Below are 21,113 nucleotides of genomic sequence, written 5' to 3'. Positions count from 1 at the left end.
TCTTTATAACCTCTCTTTTCATCTCGCCGATGACGACCTAATAAATTTACAAATTTTTCTCACGGATTTATTCAATTCTACAATATACAGAAACAAAAAAGATTCTGATGTTAATGAAAGCACGATAAACCGCGAAATTATCAATGATATGCGACGCCCGTTCCAGAAAAGAAGCAAAAAAAAAAAAGTCATTAGCTCTGAATTGTACTCACTTGTCTTCGACTTATTCCTGTTTTTATTGATTTTAGCCGACTTCGCACATTCTTACACTTTTCATGATTACAAATTCACTCCTCGAAAAACCACGAAATTACGAGTCTCAATACGAGAACCCGATAATTTTACAGACAAAAAATTTTCCTCACATCCGACGGAACGGAGGTCGTCTGTGAACTGACGCGTCTTGACTCCAGTTTGTTCACCAGTGTTATAGCACCACCTATCGTTAACTCTATAAACTATATTCATGCGAATATTCTATTGGTCCTAAGATTAATTCACTATAAGCAAGATACCTTTCCTGATTGGTTATATCTAAATATCCAAAAGAATTTCCGGTACGTTTTTGCATTATTCTGTCACTAACATCGAATAACTTCCGTTTTTTCGATAATAACGAACAATATTCTCTCCAATTAAAATAAACATTTAGAAAGAAAACAATTTGATTTTTAAATTTAAGTATTATACAATGTTATAAACTAATATTATTAATTATGTTAGAAATTAATATTAAAAGCATTATTTTTATATGAAAAAATTCCTTAAATTTGTAATTTTTACATTATTTAAATAATAAAATATTACATATCGAGTCGTATAACAACAAATATTTAAATACAATTATATTAAATTTTATATATTATATTTAATTTATTTATTTAATTAAGATGAAATTATATATTTAATTAAAAATATTTTAATTATATATAAAATAAAAAAAAGAAACTATATGAATTAGGCCATTTATAACGTTTAGTAATTTTTATAAGCATACTTCTTTTTATTATTAAGTTATTTTTATTATTATTATATTTTAATGTACTCGTAAATAAAACAATTATAATAAAAAATTTTATATTTATATCGGATTTATATTTGTATAAAAGTTTTCAGAATATATAAAAATTTATTGATGCAATAAAGAATATAAGCGTTCTTTTTATGATTATATAATATAAAAAAATAGATATAATTAAGAAAATAATCTTAATCTATATAAGCAGAAAGCAACTAAAGTTGGTTCGAAGTTGTTGCGCGCTTTAAAATGATTTGCTCGTAATTCATTGTAACAAAGCAGACTTCCGGGGCCTTAGTACTCGAATGGCTGACGCCAAGGTTGCCTTTTCTGTCAAATGAAATTATTTCTGACGCGAGTGAAATCATGTAAATGTTCATCGATACTACTGAAAAATTATTTAAACGTGGTACATCGATGCGTGGATTGTGGAATTGGGGTGTGTCCATAGTTTTAATCAACAATAACGCAAGAAGAGGCACCGGTGTCTTTTCAAATTTTGGATCCATCGAGAGGGTAATCCCTATTCTTTGCTAGGGGTACGAATAAAAGCAAACAACTAAAAGTGTTCACCAGCGAAAACCAAGGAATAAGTCTGCTTAAGAATGCAATTCAGATGATCCGAAATACTTGACAGCCAAATCGACATTATGAATTCGAGTTAGTGTGCTTTTAATGATGTCGTATCGAACTTTATATGCGCGAAGCTTGTTTTGCTTTTCTATCTTGATTTAGTGAATTATTTTATTCGTATTTGATTGAATTGTGTTATTAAATTGAAATAGACGTTTGATTATTAGAGAATTCTGTTACAAGTATAAATTCTTTTTACCCACTTCGATTGTTTGTATTGAATTTATCGTTGAAATGATATTCCCTGGTTATAGAAAAAGTAAAAATTGAATTAAATGCATTTGAGAAAGATAGTGAATAAAGTGCAATCATATGTGGGAAATATATTCTTTTGCTTGTTTCATTCTATAAATAGAATGCATATTGTATATCTTCTATATACAGTAAATGTGCAATTAGTTTTATCTCTAAATTTATTATGTAGTTGTGATCACAATTGAATTCATATATTTTTGTGTTTTGTTTTTAATCATCATATAACTATTAAATTTTAAAATATATATATATGCATACATCATACATATAACATATATACATATATATATATTTATATATATATATATGTTTTATATATATATAATTTTTATATAAAAATATAAGAATATAAGAATATATTAAGTAAAAAACTCTAAACTCTATAATTTTTTACATTATTTTTCATTGTGACAAAATAATAATAATAATATTATATATATTATTATAGACATAGTTATGGAGGATAGTATGAGTGTTAAATCAATGGAATCAGTGGCAACAAGTGATGAATATGAATTTGTAAATGACAGAGGTAATGGAAAACATCAACAAGCATTGATTGAACAACCAATGCTAAAAATTGCCAATAACGGCAATTTTGAAGATCTGCAAAATAATCTTCGTGAGGTTTGCACATATTTACATTATTTATAAATAAAAAATATTAATCTGTGTTTTTTTTTTACTGTATATCAATTATTATCTAAGTGTTTAATTGAAAAACTAGGTATTAACAGAAGATTCAAAGATGGAAAGCAATGAATATAAAATTGTAAGCAGTGCACAACAAACTCAACCAAAATCTAAAAAAGTAGGCCAAAGTAAGTTTTATGATGTAAGTTCTTGTATGGTTGCATCTGAAAAGCAAGATATCATGAAACCAGAAGATTATATTGATGAAGGTATAAATTATTATTTCTTTATATTAATTATAAAAAATATTTTATATATCTTGTATTATATAATTTATTGTATTTTAGAAATAAATTCCTTGGCTCATGTTCAACAAGAATGCACTATTTTTAATGGTGTAACTTATTTGGGATCAGCAACAATAAATGCACCAAAATCAGAATGTGAAATACAACGTAATATGAATATATTAAATGCAGAACAATCTCTTAATTTGGGAATTAAAGTATCTGTTTCTGTACCTAGTAGTTCTCAAGGTTCTGTTGTGTAAGTATAATTAAAAAAAATTATATTGAGTTTTATATTATATATATCATATGTTATAATTATCTAATAGATTATATGATGCTGCTACTCAACAACCAATGGCACATTATGAAGTACAACGAATTTTGTTTTATGCACGTGGTGAAAGTATTGGTCCATGTGCAGCATGTTTTGCTTTTACATGGTCACATGGAGATACATTGGAATCTGCAATTTATCAGTGTCATGTTTTTCGATGTGATATACCAGAAGCAGTATGTTTAATTTTTGTAAAATAACATTATATAATCATATAATAAATCAAAATATATTAATCTTATTATTCATTATAGGTAGGACAAGTTTCTGCTTGCTTTTCCAAAGCTTTTCATAGAATACCAAGATCAATGACTAGTTCTTTAACAGGAAGTGATTTCAATGGTTTTAATATTGGAACTGAAAAGACTAATTCTCGGGTATTTATTTTCGAAGTAACAATGGAAATAAAAGAAGAAGATGGCAAAGGAGGTTTCAGTATAGTTCCTAAGGACAGAAATTGCTTCAAACTTCGAAGTAATGTGGCTAAACAAGTGTGTTTAAGTATTCAGCAAGTTTCTAGCAAAGAAGGAGGAATTACTCTTGAAGTTGAAAGATGTTTTGGAGTTCTTGTTAGTCCTGGTCGCAATGTTAAACATAGTGATATGCGCTTACTGGAAATGGTAAAATTAAATATATAAAAATTAAATATTCAAAATTTAATTATATGTTTACTCTTCCAGTAATAAAATTAAATTATTGTTTAGCAAGTCAATGCTGGTCCATTAATTCAAGATAAACAATGTTATAACATATTTGGACATTGGGATCCTGCAGATCCAGCCTTAGAAACTCTTAATATTGAAACTCCAAGAGAAGAAAAAATTTATATGACAGTTGCTGTTGATTTAGTAATACGTGGTATTCGAGAACCTGTTAGATTTATAATAGAAACATTAGTTAAAGTATTTCCACAAAATGAAAGATTTTGGTATTTTAATAAACGAAATCTTGTTCAACAATTTTATCTTAATTCGAAAGAAGTACGATATTATTTAAAGTATTAATTTTTTTAATTAATTTTTTAATCATCTTAGTATAAACTTTATAAACATATACTATTATTTTTAGATAATATCCGGAGATGGAACAGAAGTTCATTATGAAGTACAAAGTATAGAAACTTCAGGAGAACTAGACAGAAACAGATTAAATCTTGCTCTTAATTTAGCATCACTAATAAGATCTCCTTCTTTAACTAGTATTGATACACTTACACCTAAAGAAGAAATAGATTCAGGTAAAAAAATTTGTATTTTATTTAAAAGAAAAAATAAGAAATATATTGATTATACCTTTATATTAATAGATGGCGATGAACCAATGTTAAGTGGTACAGGTGAAGTATCAAAAGATTGTTCTGCTGATGAACTAGCTAATTGGGCAGAAGTACTTGACAGTTGGCAAGTAAATGAACAGCGTCCAAAACTTCTTATAAAACTTACAAAACAAGGTATTCCTGAAGCTTTACGCGGTGAAGTTTGGCAACGTTTAAGTAATTGCGATAATTCACAAGAAATGATGGATAGATACAGGACTTTAATTACTAAGGTACATAAAAATAATATTATGAAAAATTGTATTTCATATTGTATCCATAGGAAATTGTATTATATTACATTTAATACAATCTATAGGAAAGCAGTTGTGAGAGCGTTATTTTAAGAGATATTAATAGAACATTTCCTGCCCATGACTTTTTCAAAGAAACAGGTGGTTTAGGACAAGATTCTTTGTACAGAATAAGTAAAGCATATGCAGTGTATGATGAAGAAGTAGGATATTGTCAAGGACTCAGTTTTTTAGTTGCTAGTTTATTGCTTCACGTAAGTAATTGATATAAAATGATTAATATTTATAAGAAATATATTTATTTGTATGATAGTAATTTATTATGGTATGTAATGACAAAAAAAAAACATTAGGTATTTTTTGTAGATGCCGGAAGAACAAGCTTTTTGTGTTCTGGTTAAGTTAATGTATGATTATGGTCTAAGAGATTTATATAAGGATAGATTTGATAATCTTCATATGAGATTTTATCAGCTTAATAGATTAATAGAGGTTTGTAATACATTTTAGTTAATTAAATGGGATTATACAATATTTCTTACTTGCAATTATTACTAATTTTTTAGGATCAGCTGCCAGAATTATATAAACATTTTTGCGATCGCGGTGTAGAAACACATATGTTCGCTGCACAATGGTTTTTAACTCTGTTTACAGCTAGATTTCCATTATATCTTGTTTTCCATATTTTGGATGTATTTCTTTTACAAGGACTTGATACATTATTCCAAGTTGCTCTTGCATTATTAATGGTAAATATCTTTAATTTATAAAATATTATAGAATAAAAAAATATTCTACAAAATTTGTAAAACATATGATTAATGTTTTCATTTATATTTATATAGTTGTGCAAAAAGGAATTACTCCAATTAGATTTTGAAAGTATATTAAAATACTTTAGAGTGCATTTGCCTAAACGTTGTCGAAATGAAGAAGTATCGCGTTACGTCATGAAGTTAGCTTGTTCTGTTACTTTGAAGAAATTGAAGAAATATGAAGCGGAATTTATGACATTAAAAGGTAATTTCATATTTTATGTTTAAATTACATAAATACTGAATCGTATTTGTACATCTAAAAATGATGTAAAATATAATATTGTTTTGTGCGCATGTACAGTCTGCATAAAAATATTTTTGTTATATCGAAGCTTTATATGTTCGGCTTCGTTGCCATATTTTAGAATTCAGGTGTAAAAATTAATTATTATAATATTTAAATACGCACTACATTGACTATAATGAAGTATAAAATATAAGTAAAAATCAAAATAATATATGTTTTTACTAGTCATAACTTTTAAGAAAAATGGCAGCATTTTATTGGCTGTTAAATGAAGAAAAATATATGTCACGTTATATATCACATAATTTCTTTTTTTATACAAAATAATATTTATATTTGCATGACATAATTTCATGCTTATTATACCAAAGCATAAACTATGTCCATAATATATCTAGTTTTTTAACGAAACTCAATAAATAGTGAATAAAATGTTTGTAAAAATATTTGATATATACAATGTAACTCAAGTTTTTGAAAAAATATAAATCATGAATGCTATAAAATTCTTAATATTGTGCGGAACGATAAGAATTATATAGCAAAATATATTTAAAAAAAAAAAAAAAAATGATTAATGAAGAATTTATAAGATTTTTTTTTTTATAAACAAATATTTTTTGTATTCTTAAATAGATTTTTTATTTTTGCATATTAGTTTATTAAATCTTGTATGATTCATTGAATATATTATTTATCAAATTTAATGAGTTGCAAGCTGTGTACATGTGCTGATAAAACATGAATTAAAAGATAATTGTGCACAATGAAATTTCAACCAGTTGATGAATCATGAAATATATATATATATATATATATATGTATGTTTTCTTTATTATTTGATTATATTTTTCAAATAAACAATACTAATAAAAACATTAGTTTAACATTTATTTTTTATAATTAATTTCGAGTTTTTTTAAAATTCATTGAACTGGCTGAAATATTATAGTTATTATAATGCAAGATAAATATTTTTTGTTATATTATGTTTAATGAAGCACAAATTATTAGCATTAATTATTATAGACAAAAATATTGTCTATAATATTGTCTAAAAATTGTATTTATTTTTTCATTGAATTATTTATGTTATAATATCTGAAAGCTTCTCTAATTTCGTGTTGTTTATAATAATATTTCTTCGTGCTTATTCAGCCATACTGCTTTGTATACTGTCTTGTGTATGAATTTTTATAAAAGATTATTTATTTTTTCATACCAGAAATAAATCGTCCATTTAGAATAGCGTTTTTAATTTTGTCAATTCACCTATGTATACCCTGCTCCTTACACTTTTAGTTTCATTTGTCGATTCAATTAAAATTGCATGAAATATATTATAATTGTGAAAATATAAATTTATAACTTTATATTTAATTTTTTGCATTCGACACAATTCAATGAAATTTCTACAAAATTAAAAAGAGATTATATTCTGAAAAAATTTTTATCCAATTTTTTAGAATACTATAATATAATATTCAAAAAACATTAGCAAGAATTTGTATACAAAGTTGTTAAGGCTTATAAAAATTAATAAATATAGAAATGTATTATTGAAAATATTTATTACAACAGATATAAATTATATCTTTGATTTATAAAATATTATATAAAATAATATTAAGATCCTAAAAAATTAAGTTATTTTATATATATTAAAATTTTAATATAATTATTAAAGTTATATTTATACATTTATAAGCTATATGCAAGAAACATTTACAATTAATAATTCAAAATTAGTTGTGATATGTTCAGGACAGAAAATATAGTAGAACATTGATATCTGTAAGATATCATATCTGTGCTTTTATAAAATATTATATGTCGACCAATTACATTGAAATCATTTAGTTTCAGTATTTCACTGTTGGAATCATGAGTCATAATATAATGGCATTGATAGAGAGTAAGATCATATTTATGCTTCTTATATAATAACAATTAAAAATATTTTTCTCCATTTTAGAAAATTAATAAAATCATGTAAATATTTTAATGATAAAATATAAAAAATGTATTTTATTTTTTATTATATTTTAATTATTATAAAGAATTTGAAACATGTATATTTTAATATATAATACTTTTATATTATATTTATATTATATAGAAGCACAAGAAAATGCCGATGAATATAGTAATGAAGTGGAACAATTACGAGGTACAGTAGCGCGGAATGAAGAGGAAAAACAGAGATTAGAAGCTGAATTGATTCAAGTCAAAGAAATGTTGCAACGAGAAGTAGCAAGAGCAGATGCGGAGAGTCGACGAAGTAATATCATTATTGCCGAATATAAGCAGGTAAATATATCTAACATAATATATATATATATATATATATATATATTATGTTTATTATATAATTTAATTAATTTTATTAATGTTTATTTGGATATAATATTTATTTCAGATTTGTCAACGTTTAGAAGATGATTATAATGCTGCAAAGACAACACTTAGTGAATTACGAGTAAGTAAAAAATATTATTTTTATTAAATTTTTATGATATTTATTATATTATAACATTTTGTAATGAAATTTATTTATAGTCCAAAGTTTCAAAATGTGAAAAGTGTAAAAATTGCATAATGGATTCATCCAATATATTGGCAGATATTGCACATCCTTTAGAAAATCGAATAGATCCTATGTTACATAGAGTACAAGAAAGAGTACGAGAATTAGAATTGGAATTGGCTCAAACAAAACTGGCTCATGTCGAAGCGGAATGTAGAAATCAAGTAGATATGCACACTGTTTATAATTTTAATTATTTCTTAGAATTAAATTTACAAAACTACAAAATTAATACATGTTATAGGATTTAACGCATCAATTACATGCAACCGCTTCCGAACTTCAAGCAGCAAGAAATAGCTGGCCATGGCTTAGTAAGACATTATCAAGCATAAAAGAAGCGGCAAATAAAAGAGAAGTAATAACTCCTTCATTAATGAAAGATTTGAGACGAGACAGTGCACCTGGAGGTGAAATGCATCACTTGATACATTCCCGTAATCGTGAGACTCGAGATAATCTCAAAGAAATTGTGTGATTCAGTAAGTACTAGAATAGAGATATAATAAAGTAATGATAGAAAAAAAAAGAGAGAAGATTAATTGTAACATAATTTTAAACATTTATTAAAATAAAATTTTTTTAAATAGGCGAAGTTTTGGAAGAAGAGTTCATATTACATGGAGAAGATCTATTTCAAATACAAATTCGAATACATAATGTACGTCCATAATTACATGTAGTATTCTACTTGATCTGTTTATCATACTCAGTATATTTTACATCAGATTCTTCACGTGCACTATTAATCGCGTGCTTTTAGCGTGAGCAGCTTTATCCTACATCTTTGATATTAATCTTGAGATATTTCTTGTTATATTTGTTAATTATTTTAGTATACTCATTTTTCAATTTAGTTTATAAATTTTCAATATTATTTGAAATTTAATTTCTATATCTTAATAAGGAATTTCACATGAAATTAAAATCTTATATTAAGTGATAGAGCATGCCTGGAGATGCAAAAAAATTTTACAATAGATGTTAGCGATAAGTTCACTACGTTTTCTATGAAACTAGTCTAAGATGTGAAAAATAGGAGTACTATAGAATTTACTGTATATAAATAGCACTCTCAGGCTACTAACAAATATAACAGACTGTAGAAATCAGAGATTCTACATTTAGTAAGTTGAATCATGTGAAAGCAGATTATATATCTGCAATTTCATTTATCAATTTTTTGTACGTATTTATTATCGTGACATTCCAAAATCATACATGTGCGTTTTTTTATTAAAATTTTATTTTAACCGAAACATCAAGAGTTCTTGATTAAAAAATATCTATTAACATATGCGCTTTCACAGTTAACTTTAAAACGCAACGAGTAAAATAGATGAAAAGAAATATTTAACATAATTTTTATATATAATTCATTTCAATTGATAGATGCAAAATAATATTGCAAAATTTTTTATGATATTAATAATTGGACAACATAACATAACAGTTAAAGTAGATACGATATTTTTGCAATAAAATTTTTCACTTATGTTATTTTTTTTCTTTTCTTTTAAATAGTTTGATTATGATGATAAGTTTATAATTTATAAACGATACATATATGCGTGACGTTTAAAGATATATTTATTTACTATTTGCGCTTTTTTTTTTGACAAAGTCTATACATGTTAGATCTAAGGCCATAAATTATGTTAAGGCACTACTTGAAGTTAGGATTTAATCAGATGTTTAATAAAAATTTATGTTACAATAAGATGGAATAATAAATATTTAAAAATGTTTGTGAAAGAATAATTTAAATTGTAAATCTAGCTTTGTAATTAGTGCAATTTATTTGATGAATTGATTATAATTTATTTTGCATCTTTTGTACTGAATTTTTGTCAGTAATTAATATAGTGCCATTATCTTGCATCGTAAAATTTACGGAAGAGATTGGTAATGATTTTTTCTTGTTTTTCCTTTAAATTGATAATTTAATTTAATTTAATTTTTATTAAAATAAAGTTATTGAAGTAAACATACACTAAAATTTATAATCATTAGAAATTCATACAATAGCTAATCCTGCATCTTATATAAAATAAAAGATATACTTTTTGTAAATACCACACAAAAACTATATATATATATATATATATAAAATATATAAATATAGACAACCTACTAACAAGTCATGTAAAAATTTAAGTTACTACATATGTATCACAGTACACCTTGTAATGTCATTCCACTATTACTGAAATAAAGAAAGATATCATCTGTCTATTTCATAAGTGTTTTGTGATATTAATAATAGTTTATACCAAATAATAGTTTTTGGATTATTATTAGATAATTAATATATTGATAAAAATTATTTGTTTAGAAAATATATTTTATTTATTCAAAATGGAAATCGAATGATATGCCATTTCAATCTTAGGTAGATTTCAATATATAATAGAAAACATTATAAATTAACAAAGCATTTTATTATATAGATGCATATAGAAAAAAAATATAACATAGTCATAAATTTTTCTAAACCATACATAGGTAAAATAGCGCATCACAAATTCTATTTACGTACTTAAACGATATGACGAGAAAGTCTTGAAAATTGTAAGAAAATATATATCTTTTTTAAATTCGATATTCTTAATGTTTCAAATTGTAATAAGCAAATCTTATTAATATAATATAATTGCATACAGATATATTAATACTGAAATACTATACTATATAATATATTTATATTTAAAGAATATTAACCCTTCAATGGGATGAACATCTTGTAAAGAAAATAGTAAAATAAGAAAAATTAAATTAAAAAAAAAATTGATTTTTTATTTACAAAAAAAAAATTTTTTTTTTTTTTTTTTTTAAGAAACTTATTATTACTTACTTATTGAAAATTTTTTATGATTTTATAATACTTCAGAATATCCACATATTAGTTTACATTTATAAACATATTCCAAAACTAGCTTATTAATTATTAAAAAAAAAAAAACTTATGATAAGAATATTCAAAAATAATTACCTTCAAAATTATAAATATCTTCAGACTTTTAAGCATATTGTGATATGTCAAATCATTTACATTTATTTTAATGATATCACGTGTCACCTGTAATCCATTGTTCACTTCCACTATCGCTGTTAGAAGCATTTTCATTATCATTTTCAATATTTAGCGCATTTTCATTTATATTATCTCTCATTTCATTGTTTTCTAAATCACTATTTTCTTCTGAAGTACTGTCAAAACCTTCGTCGCGTTCTATATTTATGTATCTTGCATCATCTATTTAGAAATCATTATATATCAATTCATTTTTATTTATATTGGAAATATGAATACAAACAAATAATTACCTGCTACTCCATTTGCAAATCTTAGTTCTCTATGATCTCTCATGTGTATTTCAACATCAATTGGATTGGCCATATTAAGTATTCTTAATAACCATATAGGAAAATCATTCTCTACAGCATAAATATCATTCTCGTTTTCAATATCATTTTCAAGTACTTCAATTAAAGGTTGCAAATCTTCTAAATCATTTAATTCTGCAGCTATCATATTATTGCCTTCATCATCTCTATTATTATTTGCAAGATCACCGTTTTCAACTTCAATCACTTCGAGCATTTCGACTTCTGGGGCTTCTGCTATACTTGGCGATTCGGATTCGGATATATGATCTTGCGCAATACTTGGTAAATCGTATTCAGGTGTCATATCTTGAGCAGAAGCGGAATTTGGATATCCGGAATCTATTATTTCAGGAGACCAACTTTTTGGAGGTGTTTCTACAATTTCTGGAGAAGAAGATTTTGATTCAATGCTTTCTATTACTTCTACGATATTTATATTCTTATATTTTGATTCAAGATTTTCTACATTACATTCAGATCGTTCTTCACTTTTTAATACTGATATAAATTGAATGTTTCTTTCATCTTCAATATGAAGACTAGATACTAAAGGAATACTTTTTAAACTAGTAATATCTTTGGCATGATTAGAAGATATTTCAATATTATTTACATTTTTAATATTTTTTAAGTCATGATCATTATGTACTTCAGTCCTTCCATCATTGTTATAAATATCTATTTGTGACTCAGATTTAATCATTAATTGATTTTTTAATGAAAATTTTGTATCACAATTTATTGATTGTATGTTATTTGTATTTAGTATAGGAAGTTCTTTTTCTTCTTTTGCTATATTTTCTGTAATACAAGAATCTGGCCACTTATTTTGATCAAGTGCTACAGAATTTACTGATGAAGTTGTCCTTTTTTTACTATTGTTACTACTTATAAAATTTGCTTCAAGCAATTCTTCTGTTATTTGTATATCATTATTTAATGTAGAAGCTATTGTCAATGCATCACTATCAATAAATATATTTTGATTAGAATTATTTGTTAACTGATTTTTACTTTTTACATCAATTTGATACATAGATGTATCTTTATTATAGTTTTCTTTTATTGCATTTGAATAACTATCTGACATAGTAAATATATTTATATTTTTATTACTTTGTGAAAGTATTTTATTATTCTCTGATAAATTATTACTGCTATCATTAGTTAATTGAGATTTCTGTGTGATATTTGAACTAGAATCATTTTTTTGTTCATCATAATCAAGAGATCTTTGTTTTTTTTTCATGTTATTCATTTTAATCTCAATTTTTGGTGAACTTGTAAATTGTGGTCGATTTTCTATTAAAGCATTACTAGTAACGACTACATTATTTGATTCATCTTCTAGTTTAGAATTACTTCTTGAGATCTTACTATTGTGTCTATCATTTTGCACTTCACTTTGGTTAAAACAATTTGTACTTGTATTTGTGTTATTATCTATATTGTATTCAATGTCAGAATCTTCATTTTCTTTAAATGATGTATTTAAATATTTATTATGCAAATGATCATCAAAATTATATTCTAATGATTTGTTGTGTTTGATATTATTTGTATCTGTAATTGCATCTATTGACATATTTACCTGTTCAAAAGAATTATTTAACCAATGATTACTCATACTTTGATTATACATACTATCGTTTTTTAAATCCATCTTGATAGCGTGTAAAAGATATGGTTCGGGTGAAGTAGATGCTCGCGAAACGGACATATATACCGGAATATCTAATGTACGATTGAGTTTTTGTGCTGTACTTGATGTGGGATCATCCTGTGCGTCTGATACTACATAAAAAAATGAGTCTTCTTTCACATCTTCAAATTTTGTTAAAGAACTTATTATAGAATTAGGTAATTCTGTTGATTCATTTAAACGCAATGGACTGGCATTATAAAATGAGTTGTTAAAATTATCTATGTTAGATATTGCGTTTAAATTTTCTTCATCGTTAATTTCATTGTCTCTCTCAAAAATTTCGGTATTTCTTGTCGTTTCAGATTCGTTATTTAATAAAATATTTTCTTCATCAAAGAGATAGGTATTGTTATTTGGGATAGAATTATTTTGTGGAATAACAATACTTTCCTCATTCCAATTTTCATTGCTCCATACATCTGAAGATTCTTGTCTTAAAAATCTATTAGAATTTATAGGTGGTCCAGCTTCTCTAGGCCAGTCTTCATCTGAATAAAGATCAGAATGGTCATTAAATTGCGCTATTTCGCTTAATACTGCACTATCATCAGAAAATGTTGAAATTGGTGGTACTAGTACAACTGGTCCAGATTCATGATTTTCAATTGTCCAACCACCATCCTCTAAAATTGTTTGCAATGTATTTGTAGAAATATGAAATGACTTTAACATATTTATTAATACATTTAATGGAACTTCTTCCTCCATATCTTCATTTTGATAAGATAGATATCTAATATAATATGCAGCTTCATCAAGAATTTTTTCCTCATCTGAACGATTATCTATTCGAAATGGATATTCATATTTAACTACAGTTTTAAATAAATTTTCAATACCAATATTACAAAGTTCTTTTTCACTAATACGATGAAAAACAGCCATTTGAGTACAACATCCTAGATGTTCTGAACCTTCTGGACCTTTACAAATTCCATCAAATGTTACAGAATAGTCAGGATATCTTAAAACAATATTATCAGCCCTATTAATATAAATATATATTAATACATCATATTATATATTATATGATAAAAATAGATTATAATTAATTTCAATTAAAAAGAAAATTATATATTTTTACCAATTTTGAAATTGTTCTCTAGTCCATTCGAATTTATGATCAGGATGTCTGAATCCAGAAAAATTTGGAAACAGTACATTAAAATCTGCATTTGGTGTTGTTATTACTGCCAATTTTGGTTTAATATATCCAAAAATATTATAAGGTACATCCAACAAGATATCTGAATGCAAATGTTCAATCCTAAAGTGTCAAAATATTTATTATCATCATGAAAATAATAAGGCTTCTCTATTAAAAACATTATACTTAAAAATAATTAATTATATTAAATAATAACCCACAATTCTATGCAGATCACAGCATCAGTATTTTCTAATTTCTTGTCATTGTGAGTAACACTACCCTCACATATTTCAACTACAAGAGGTGTAGTCCTTGTATGTAAATATTCAGATACTAAGGGAGCACCTTTATTTTTAGAAGCTTCTAAAAGTGATCTATCAATATCCACACATAATATTTCTTCTATACCAGCTCTATTTTTTAAGTAAACCAAAAAATCAAGTTCTGCACATCCAAAATCAACAATCTATAAACAAAAAAAAAGACTACAATCATTTTATCATTTTATCATTAGACTAAAATTAATTTGATAAAAGATAATTTAATAATAAAATAAAAGTAAATTTATATAATAATCATGAAATATAACGATGATTATTTATTAAGCAAAATATTTATAACTAATATAAACCGAATATATATTCTATAAAAAAAATTTGTGCACTTATGATATAAAATAAAAAAGTACTGTACCTTGCGTAATTTCCCATGATATTTATCAATTACATCAGCTACAGCAATGTATCTTTGTAAATATGCTGGTGGAAAAAATTTAATAGATTTTTCTTCAAAATCTTGAGATGCAGATGGATCTATCATTTTATAATCTCTTTCAGAAATCTTGAATTGTATATCCGTGTTAATCGTATCATCGTTTATGGCTTTTTGCTTTTTATTTCCGTAATTTTGATATACAAACTTGCTAAAAAAATAAAGAACGTGAAATAGTACAATGATCATGTCAATAACGAAAATCAATGGCAATTTTATCACTATCAAATTTTATTAATGCATCCCGGTTCACTTTCCGTTGTGCGTAATGTCAGCCATATTGTTTTGTTTTGAAGGTGGTTTATCTATCCTAAAGATATTTGATTGGTTAGAATTATTTAAAAGGCGCCAATACTGAAATAAAAAATATTCAAAATAAATTAAACTTTATTTTCAATTCATCATGGAATTAAAAAAAAAAAATATGAAAAAAATATAAAATCATAAATTAATCATAAAAAAGAAATCAAAGTATTCTGTACTCGTACAATTTAGTATCATCATTATAAAAATTATATTCAATTATAATTTTCTAAAATGATAAAATCAGTTATGAAAAAATTCTTATTAAGTTAAAAAAAATTTTTTAAATTACTTGTTTTCTATTTATTTTTTTATTTTGATAAAAAAAATTTTTTTTCAAAATAATTGTAATTTCTTAACTTTCCCAATTTTGATTGTTTTTTTTTTTTAAGCTCCTATCATTAAAAGATAAAGTTAGTTGAATAAATTTGAAAAAAATACTGTATTGTTTTTTATTCCTAACATTCATGAGTATTGAAAATCGAATACGCATTGCGACATCCGGTCGATGCGACTCTAACGGCATAAAAATGAAGCTTTTCATTATATAAATATTGCAGTAGGTAAAAATGTTGTATATTAATAATTCGTATGATAACAAATAATTATAAATAAATTTCAAATCAATGTTTTAGTTTTAATCATTCTATTATATTTTTTATTTATTACTAATTTATAAATTTCTTTTAATTCTTAAATTTCCTATAAAATTTATATAATATATAATATAAATAAATCTTGTTTAAAATTCAAAAAGGAAAATAATTTACACATTGAATTGACATTATAATTTATTTAAGATTTAATAATTAATTAAAATAATGCGATAACTATTAATATTGGTAGCAATTCACTAATTTTCTAAAAAAGCGATGGTATACACGTTACATCGTTTACATAAATTAAGATGATAGTCAATTTTTTTTACATACCATTTGTAATCATTTTGTATCCATAATTGTTTACGTGTATTGGAACATTTGTAAACCAATATGACAGATTTAACGCCGATCTGCTAACATCATTCTGATTTCTCATTCTTATTTCTTTATTAGTAATAGACTTAAGTATATTTTTATATATTTATATATTTATATGGTATATATATTTATAAGCGCGCAAATATATTATGCACGAGATCTCGCGGTAGCTGTTATGCAGCCTGCAGGAACATAAAACTTGATTCTCTATCGTTAAAATTTATTATTCTTGTTAACATGGCTATCTACATAATAAATCTTGCAGAATTTCGAAGAGCCTTAACTTAACGTTAAGATATTATATATGATAATATAATATATATATTTTATCTCATTTTATTTACAAAAGAACTGTCTCTGTATATTCTTTTCTAATAGAATATATTTTCTTTTTTTTTTTCTCAAAATTGGGGATTGTCGATAGTTTTCTTATATTCTTTATTCCTTCCATTCGAGAACGTCAAATATAATATATATAAATTGGTCTCGAACAGAACGCGAAAATAGAAAACGTTTTTTATGTATTTTTTTTTTCTTTCTTTTTTTTTTTTTTTTTTTAACATTACACAGGTACCCGCAAGAATAGTTTCTCTTACTTCGATAGAATAAGATATAGAAAGGTTAGACGACCGCCGCATACATGATCGATAAATAAATAAAGTGTCGAGTTTGTCGCTGGTTCACAGTATAAAGAACGATCGAAAAATATTATGCTACGGAATAACTCGTTTTACGAATATATTTCTAATAGCTGAAAAGATTATTCGTAAATCTCGAAAAATAACCCATGCTGCATTAGTCCTTCGCAAATGCATCACGTATACATATTTATATGGATATTGATTATCTTCTGTCGATTAGATTAGATAATCTTTAAGATTATCTAAAGAAATCCATGCACCAGGCTAATCAAAACAATTGCAGTAATAGAATAATATAGTCATCGAGTTAAAAATACTGATCGATATACTTTGAGTACCATGATTCTTTTACAACACAACACTTCAACATTCTTTTACACACAACACTTCAACACTTTACACCAACAATTTTTTAACTCGAATTACAACATCTCTGTCTTCGCTATGATATAAAATATCGATTATTCTAATTAACCTGGTGATAGAATCAGCGAGCGAATTCGCGAAACACAATCTTAATAGAAAAAGTAGAGTGGCACATTCATCGATACTGAATAAAGTGATAGAATGTTCGTTGAACATTGTAACAAATATCGTCTGTCGTAAGATGTTCGAGAATATCGTTTTGCATTTGATGCATCGAAAACACGTTTTCTGTTTATCGTTTCTGCGTATAAGCAATGTGTGTATGTATACAAATAGAGAATAGTGACAAGACAAGCAATATTATATTATAAAAGAGCAATAGTACGAAGAATGATACTTAATTAATTTTATAGAACGCGTAAAAAATTGAGCTGAGGCCAATTCGATAATATACACGCACACTTACAGTCCTCCATCTTTGAAAGAACGTCCGACATTTTCTCGATTTCGATTAAACGTTATATCAATCGATAATCGATAGCACAATGGTCGTAATTGACGAAAGGAATCTATTTAAAGATAGAAATCTGTGTCATCGACGTGGATTGGCGAATACGTGTCGCGACCTCTTATCGGGAAGAAAAAATAGTACAATGAGAAAGTTCACTCGGTTATACAGGTGCACATTTATCGACGTTTCTTGTCGGAAGAATAATTCGTAAATTACAACGTTGTGGAAAAAATCTCGTATTTTATCGTACAATCGAACCTTAATAATTCGAATCTCTACGGCTCGAAAATATCCATAAGACTATAATTTCATTCTCTCCTCTGTGAAAGTCTTTTGTAAGTAGAAATATAAATTTCATATGAATTGAAGGTTAAGTATTTTACTCTGTAACTTGAACTCGGAAAAGTGCAGCCCCTGTAAGTAGAAATTTGTTTGTAAAAGTGAAACTTTTATTATTACTCTCTACAATTCATTCGATATTATTTTTTTTTTGTCCAATCTTTATTTGTCGAATGTTTTTTACTCGAAAATTTGGTTAAAATGAAATCTTTACGATTGAAAGTTTTAACCTCCATATTGAAATTCGAATTATCGAGATTCAACCGTATAAAGATTGGAGATTGTACGCCATACAATTTGGCAACGCGAGTTCGTGGAAATATAATTTAAGATTTATGCGAAAGGGAAGACACGAAGAAGAGAGAGAGAAAAAGATAGATAGATAGAGAGAAAGAGAAAGAAAAAGAGAGCAATCTCGGCAAGATTTTTCTCAAATTTACATACGTAGTAGCAAATATTCTCGATTATCTTGTCTCATTTCCTTCTCCATTCTGCGAATCTTCTTATCATTTCATTATCGCGATGATAATTATCAACTAGATAACTTTGTGTTTCATTATCATTTATATATATATATATATCACAAGTGTTAAAATTGTCGACGCGCAACAGCGTTAAGATTTCTAATTTAATTTTCGAAACACTACGGTAAATATCACATGGAGCGATGAGAATTTCAATGTAAATATAGAACGGCGATTGATTGGTTGTTTGCGCACGAATGACAGTGAAGAACGTAATCGACCAATTGGATCGCCGTTTTTAAAAAATTTTTTAAAATATATATACTTTCAGAGGGAGTTAAAAGATTCAGGCGTAAGATTGATCCAGCGATATAGCGATTTTGTTCCCTTTTTCCACCCAATTTCTCAACCGTCCCCTTAACTCTTCCAAGCTTTTCGATTTCGCCTTGTTTATCCTCTTGTACTTTACGTCTTTTGGCTTTGTGACTGATCTGTGATTGCTCATTACCCTGTTGTACGTGACCTGAAAGAAAAACGAGTTTCAAGGGTTGAAAACGATCCTCTGGTGTTTTGTCTGCTGTTTCACGTGTGAACCATTTGAAACACAAACTGATCAACTCCAATTCTTGAGAGAATTCTTTCCTTATTAGCAGGATTGATCAGTTTTCTCACGTATAAAGTACATCATTAATCAAAAATGAGCAGTTAATAGAAATAATATGGAATGATTGGAGGTAAATATGTGTTTATTTCATATCTTATATTTGTATATTTTCCAATAAATTAAATTAATAACTTTGCATTGTTGCAGGATGATAGAATGAAAGAAGAGTAGAAATTATATTTCTAGATTTATTAAAAAGAGTGTTTGTGTGAAATTTTTACCTTTAAAAAACTTCTATTGAAATGCTGTAAGTTACAATATCTTTTCTAATTAAATAATTCTAATTCCAATTTTATTATTTTCATTAATTAATGATATTTTTCCTCAAACTTCACATTATAAATTTAATATATAAAAATAACACTCACAATATAAACAATATAATATAATATAATTTCCTTTCCATCTATTTTCAAATCTTTTTCTGTATGTACTTTTATTCTATATACACACATTTTACACACACATATATATATACAAGAGAAATCTAAACATTCAGTAAGATAAAAATAATATCATGCAGACGTTAATCCCCAAGAGATTTACGTTTACCCAGTCTCTGATCTCGAGTGAGATTCTCTCAAGAAATGAAGTTGAGAACTGTGACGCTTATTACTCGTACGCAAATAAACCAACGCAACGAGGGGGGAGAAGGTTTTAAAGAAGGATGGTTAGGCAGAGAAAAAGATCGTAGGCCCTGTTCATCTCAGGGTAAAAAGAGCCTCTCTCTCTCTCCTTACCTGCGCCTGCTGACTTTCGTCCCTCGGCCTTTCGCTCGGCGGAGAATCCGCCTCTTGAGCAAGTCTCTCAAAACTGCCGTACAAATCCTGAAGTCTGCCCTTCCCGTTCCCCAAATTTTTTGCCCGTCTCTCCTCGCACTCGGAATTCTCGGTTGACTCGGACGGGTCCTGATTGTTCTCGCTGTCCCCATCTTCTTCAACCGAGTAAACGGTCTCTAAAATTTCCGGTCTCCTCAGGAACCCGTTGCATCGTCTCATGGACGAGTATTTGCTCGACGGCTCGACAGCGTCCGACACCGATCGAATCACCGTGACGTCGGTTATGTTTGAGCGGAACCTGCGACCAACTTCCGATAATTTTCAACCCAACTTTTCAATCTTGGAGGGAGGAAGAAGGGAAGGAAAAAGCTACTGGTTTTCAAGTATTTTCGGATGGAGCAAAACCTTGAATTTCAGGTTCGAGGATTCGGAGAAAGTTTCTTAACTTCTTCTATAACTTTTCAATCCTCGCCATTGATTCACAGATATTTCGCGGTTCGAAATCGGGAATATTTTTGAATTCTCGAAATTCTAAGTGACGATTCACTCGATCAATAATGATTCAATTTTTACTTTACAGATTCGAATTAGATTGATTAAATACTCTAACTTCACTTTTATCAATTGATTATCTGTTATTAAAAAAATGGGTGCAAGCAATTA

The 21,113-nt window shown here is 26.4% G+C and overlaps 3 protein-coding genes and 1 long non-coding RNA gene across 10 annotated transcripts in view; 2 read left to right on the top strand and 2 right to left on the bottom strand.

The window, feature by feature from the left end:
• Positions 1 to 1,281: 1,281 nt before the first annotated feature.
• On the top strand, positions 1,282 to 10,625 carry LOC410970 (rab GTPase-activating protein 1-like). The gene is made up of 18 exons (XM_394446.7): positions 1,282 to 1,678; positions 2,355 to 2,533; positions 2,634 to 2,808; positions 2,887 to 3,085; positions 3,156 to 3,339; positions 3,418 to 3,783; positions 3,868 to 4,143; positions 4,232 to 4,400; positions 4,470 to 4,711; positions 4,798 to 4,986; positions 5,099 to 5,224; positions 5,299 to 5,484; positions 5,581 to 5,755; positions 7,920 to 8,110; positions 8,220 to 8,279; positions 8,360 to 8,551; positions 8,632 to 8,869; positions 8,978 to 10,625. Exons 1-17 carry the CDS (start codon positions 1,669 to 1,671, stop codon positions 8,863 to 8,865), a joined length of 3,153 nt encoding a protein of 1,050 aa, XP_394446.4. The 5' UTR covers positions 1,282 to 1,668; the 3' UTR covers positions 8,866 to 8,869; positions 8,978 to 10,625.
• Positions 10,626 to 11,223: 598 nt separating this feature from the next.
• On the bottom strand, positions 11,224 to 15,746 carry LOC408762 (uncharacterized protein MAL13P1.304). The gene is made up of 5 exons (XM_392296.7): positions 15,326 to 15,746; positions 14,851 to 15,098; positions 14,567 to 14,749; positions 11,715 to 14,467; positions 11,224 to 11,643 (listed from the first exon to the last, which is right to left on the bottom strand). Exons 1-5 carry the CDS (start codon positions 15,590 to 15,592, stop codon positions 11,456 to 11,458), a joined length of 3,639 nt encoding a protein of 1,212 aa, XP_392296.4. The 5' UTR covers positions 15,593 to 15,746; the 3' UTR covers positions 11,224 to 11,455.
• Positions 15,747 to 17,221: 1,475 nt separating this feature from the next.
• Positions 17,222 to 21,113, bottom strand: part of LOC725829 — a 104,505-nt gene continuing 100,613 nt past the window's right edge. For 3 of the 7 annotated variants that reach the window (XM_026439831.1, XM_026439833.1, XM_026439832.1), the window contains 2 exons: positions 20,412 to 20,748; positions 17,226 to 19,530 (listed from right to left, as the gene is read on the bottom strand). In XM_026439831.1, the coding sequence (XP_026295616.1) occupies positions 19,354 to 19,530; positions 20,412 to 20,748 (514 nt within the window). In that variant the 3' untranslated portion in view covers positions 17,226 to 19,353. Of the gene's footprint in view, positions 19,531 to 20,411; positions 20,749 to 21,113 lie in introns of all 7 variants that reach the window. The other 4 variants (XM_026439830.1, XM_026439828.1, XR_003304434.1 and 1 more) reach the window with 3 other exon arrangements.
• LOC107964225 lies at positions 19,537 to 19,964 on the top strand. The gene is made up of 2 exons (XR_001702597.2): positions 19,537 to 19,741; positions 19,819 to 19,964. It is a non-coding gene; the product is annotated as an uncharacterized LOC107964225 (long non-coding RNA).

This window comes from Apis mellifera, linkage group LG3 (genome assembly GCF_003254395.2).
Source record: "Apis mellifera strain DH4 linkage group LG3, Amel_HAv3.1, whole genome shotgun sequence".
Lineage (NCBI taxonomy): Eukaryota > Metazoa > Arthropoda > Insecta > Hymenoptera > Apidae > Apis > Apis mellifera.
The sequence above is the reverse complement of the archived record's forward strand: the minus strand, read 5'-3'. Positions and strand labels throughout refer to the sequence as shown.

Coding starts and splice junctions, on each gene's coding strand:
- LOC410970 (XM_394446.7), top strand. Junction 2,534..2,633: donor TGCAAAATAATCTTCGTGAG/GTTTGCACATAT, acceptor TTGAAAAACTAG/GTATTAACAGAAGATTCAAA. Junction 5,756..7,919: donor GGAATTTATGACATTAAAAG/GTAATTTCATAT, acceptor TATATTATATAG/AAGCACAAGAAAATGCCGAT.
- LOC408762 (XM_392296.7), bottom strand. CDS start 15,592: ATGATCATTGTACTATTTCACGTTCTTTATTTTTTTAGCAAGTTTGTA. Junction 15,099..15,325: donor ATCATGGGAAATTACGCAAG/GTACAGTACTTT, acceptor TTTTGTTTATAG/ATTGTTGATTTTGGATGTGC. Junction 14,750..14,850: donor GCTGTGATCTGCATAGAATT/GTGGGTTATTAT, acceptor TTGACACTTTAG/GATTGAACATTTGCATTCAG.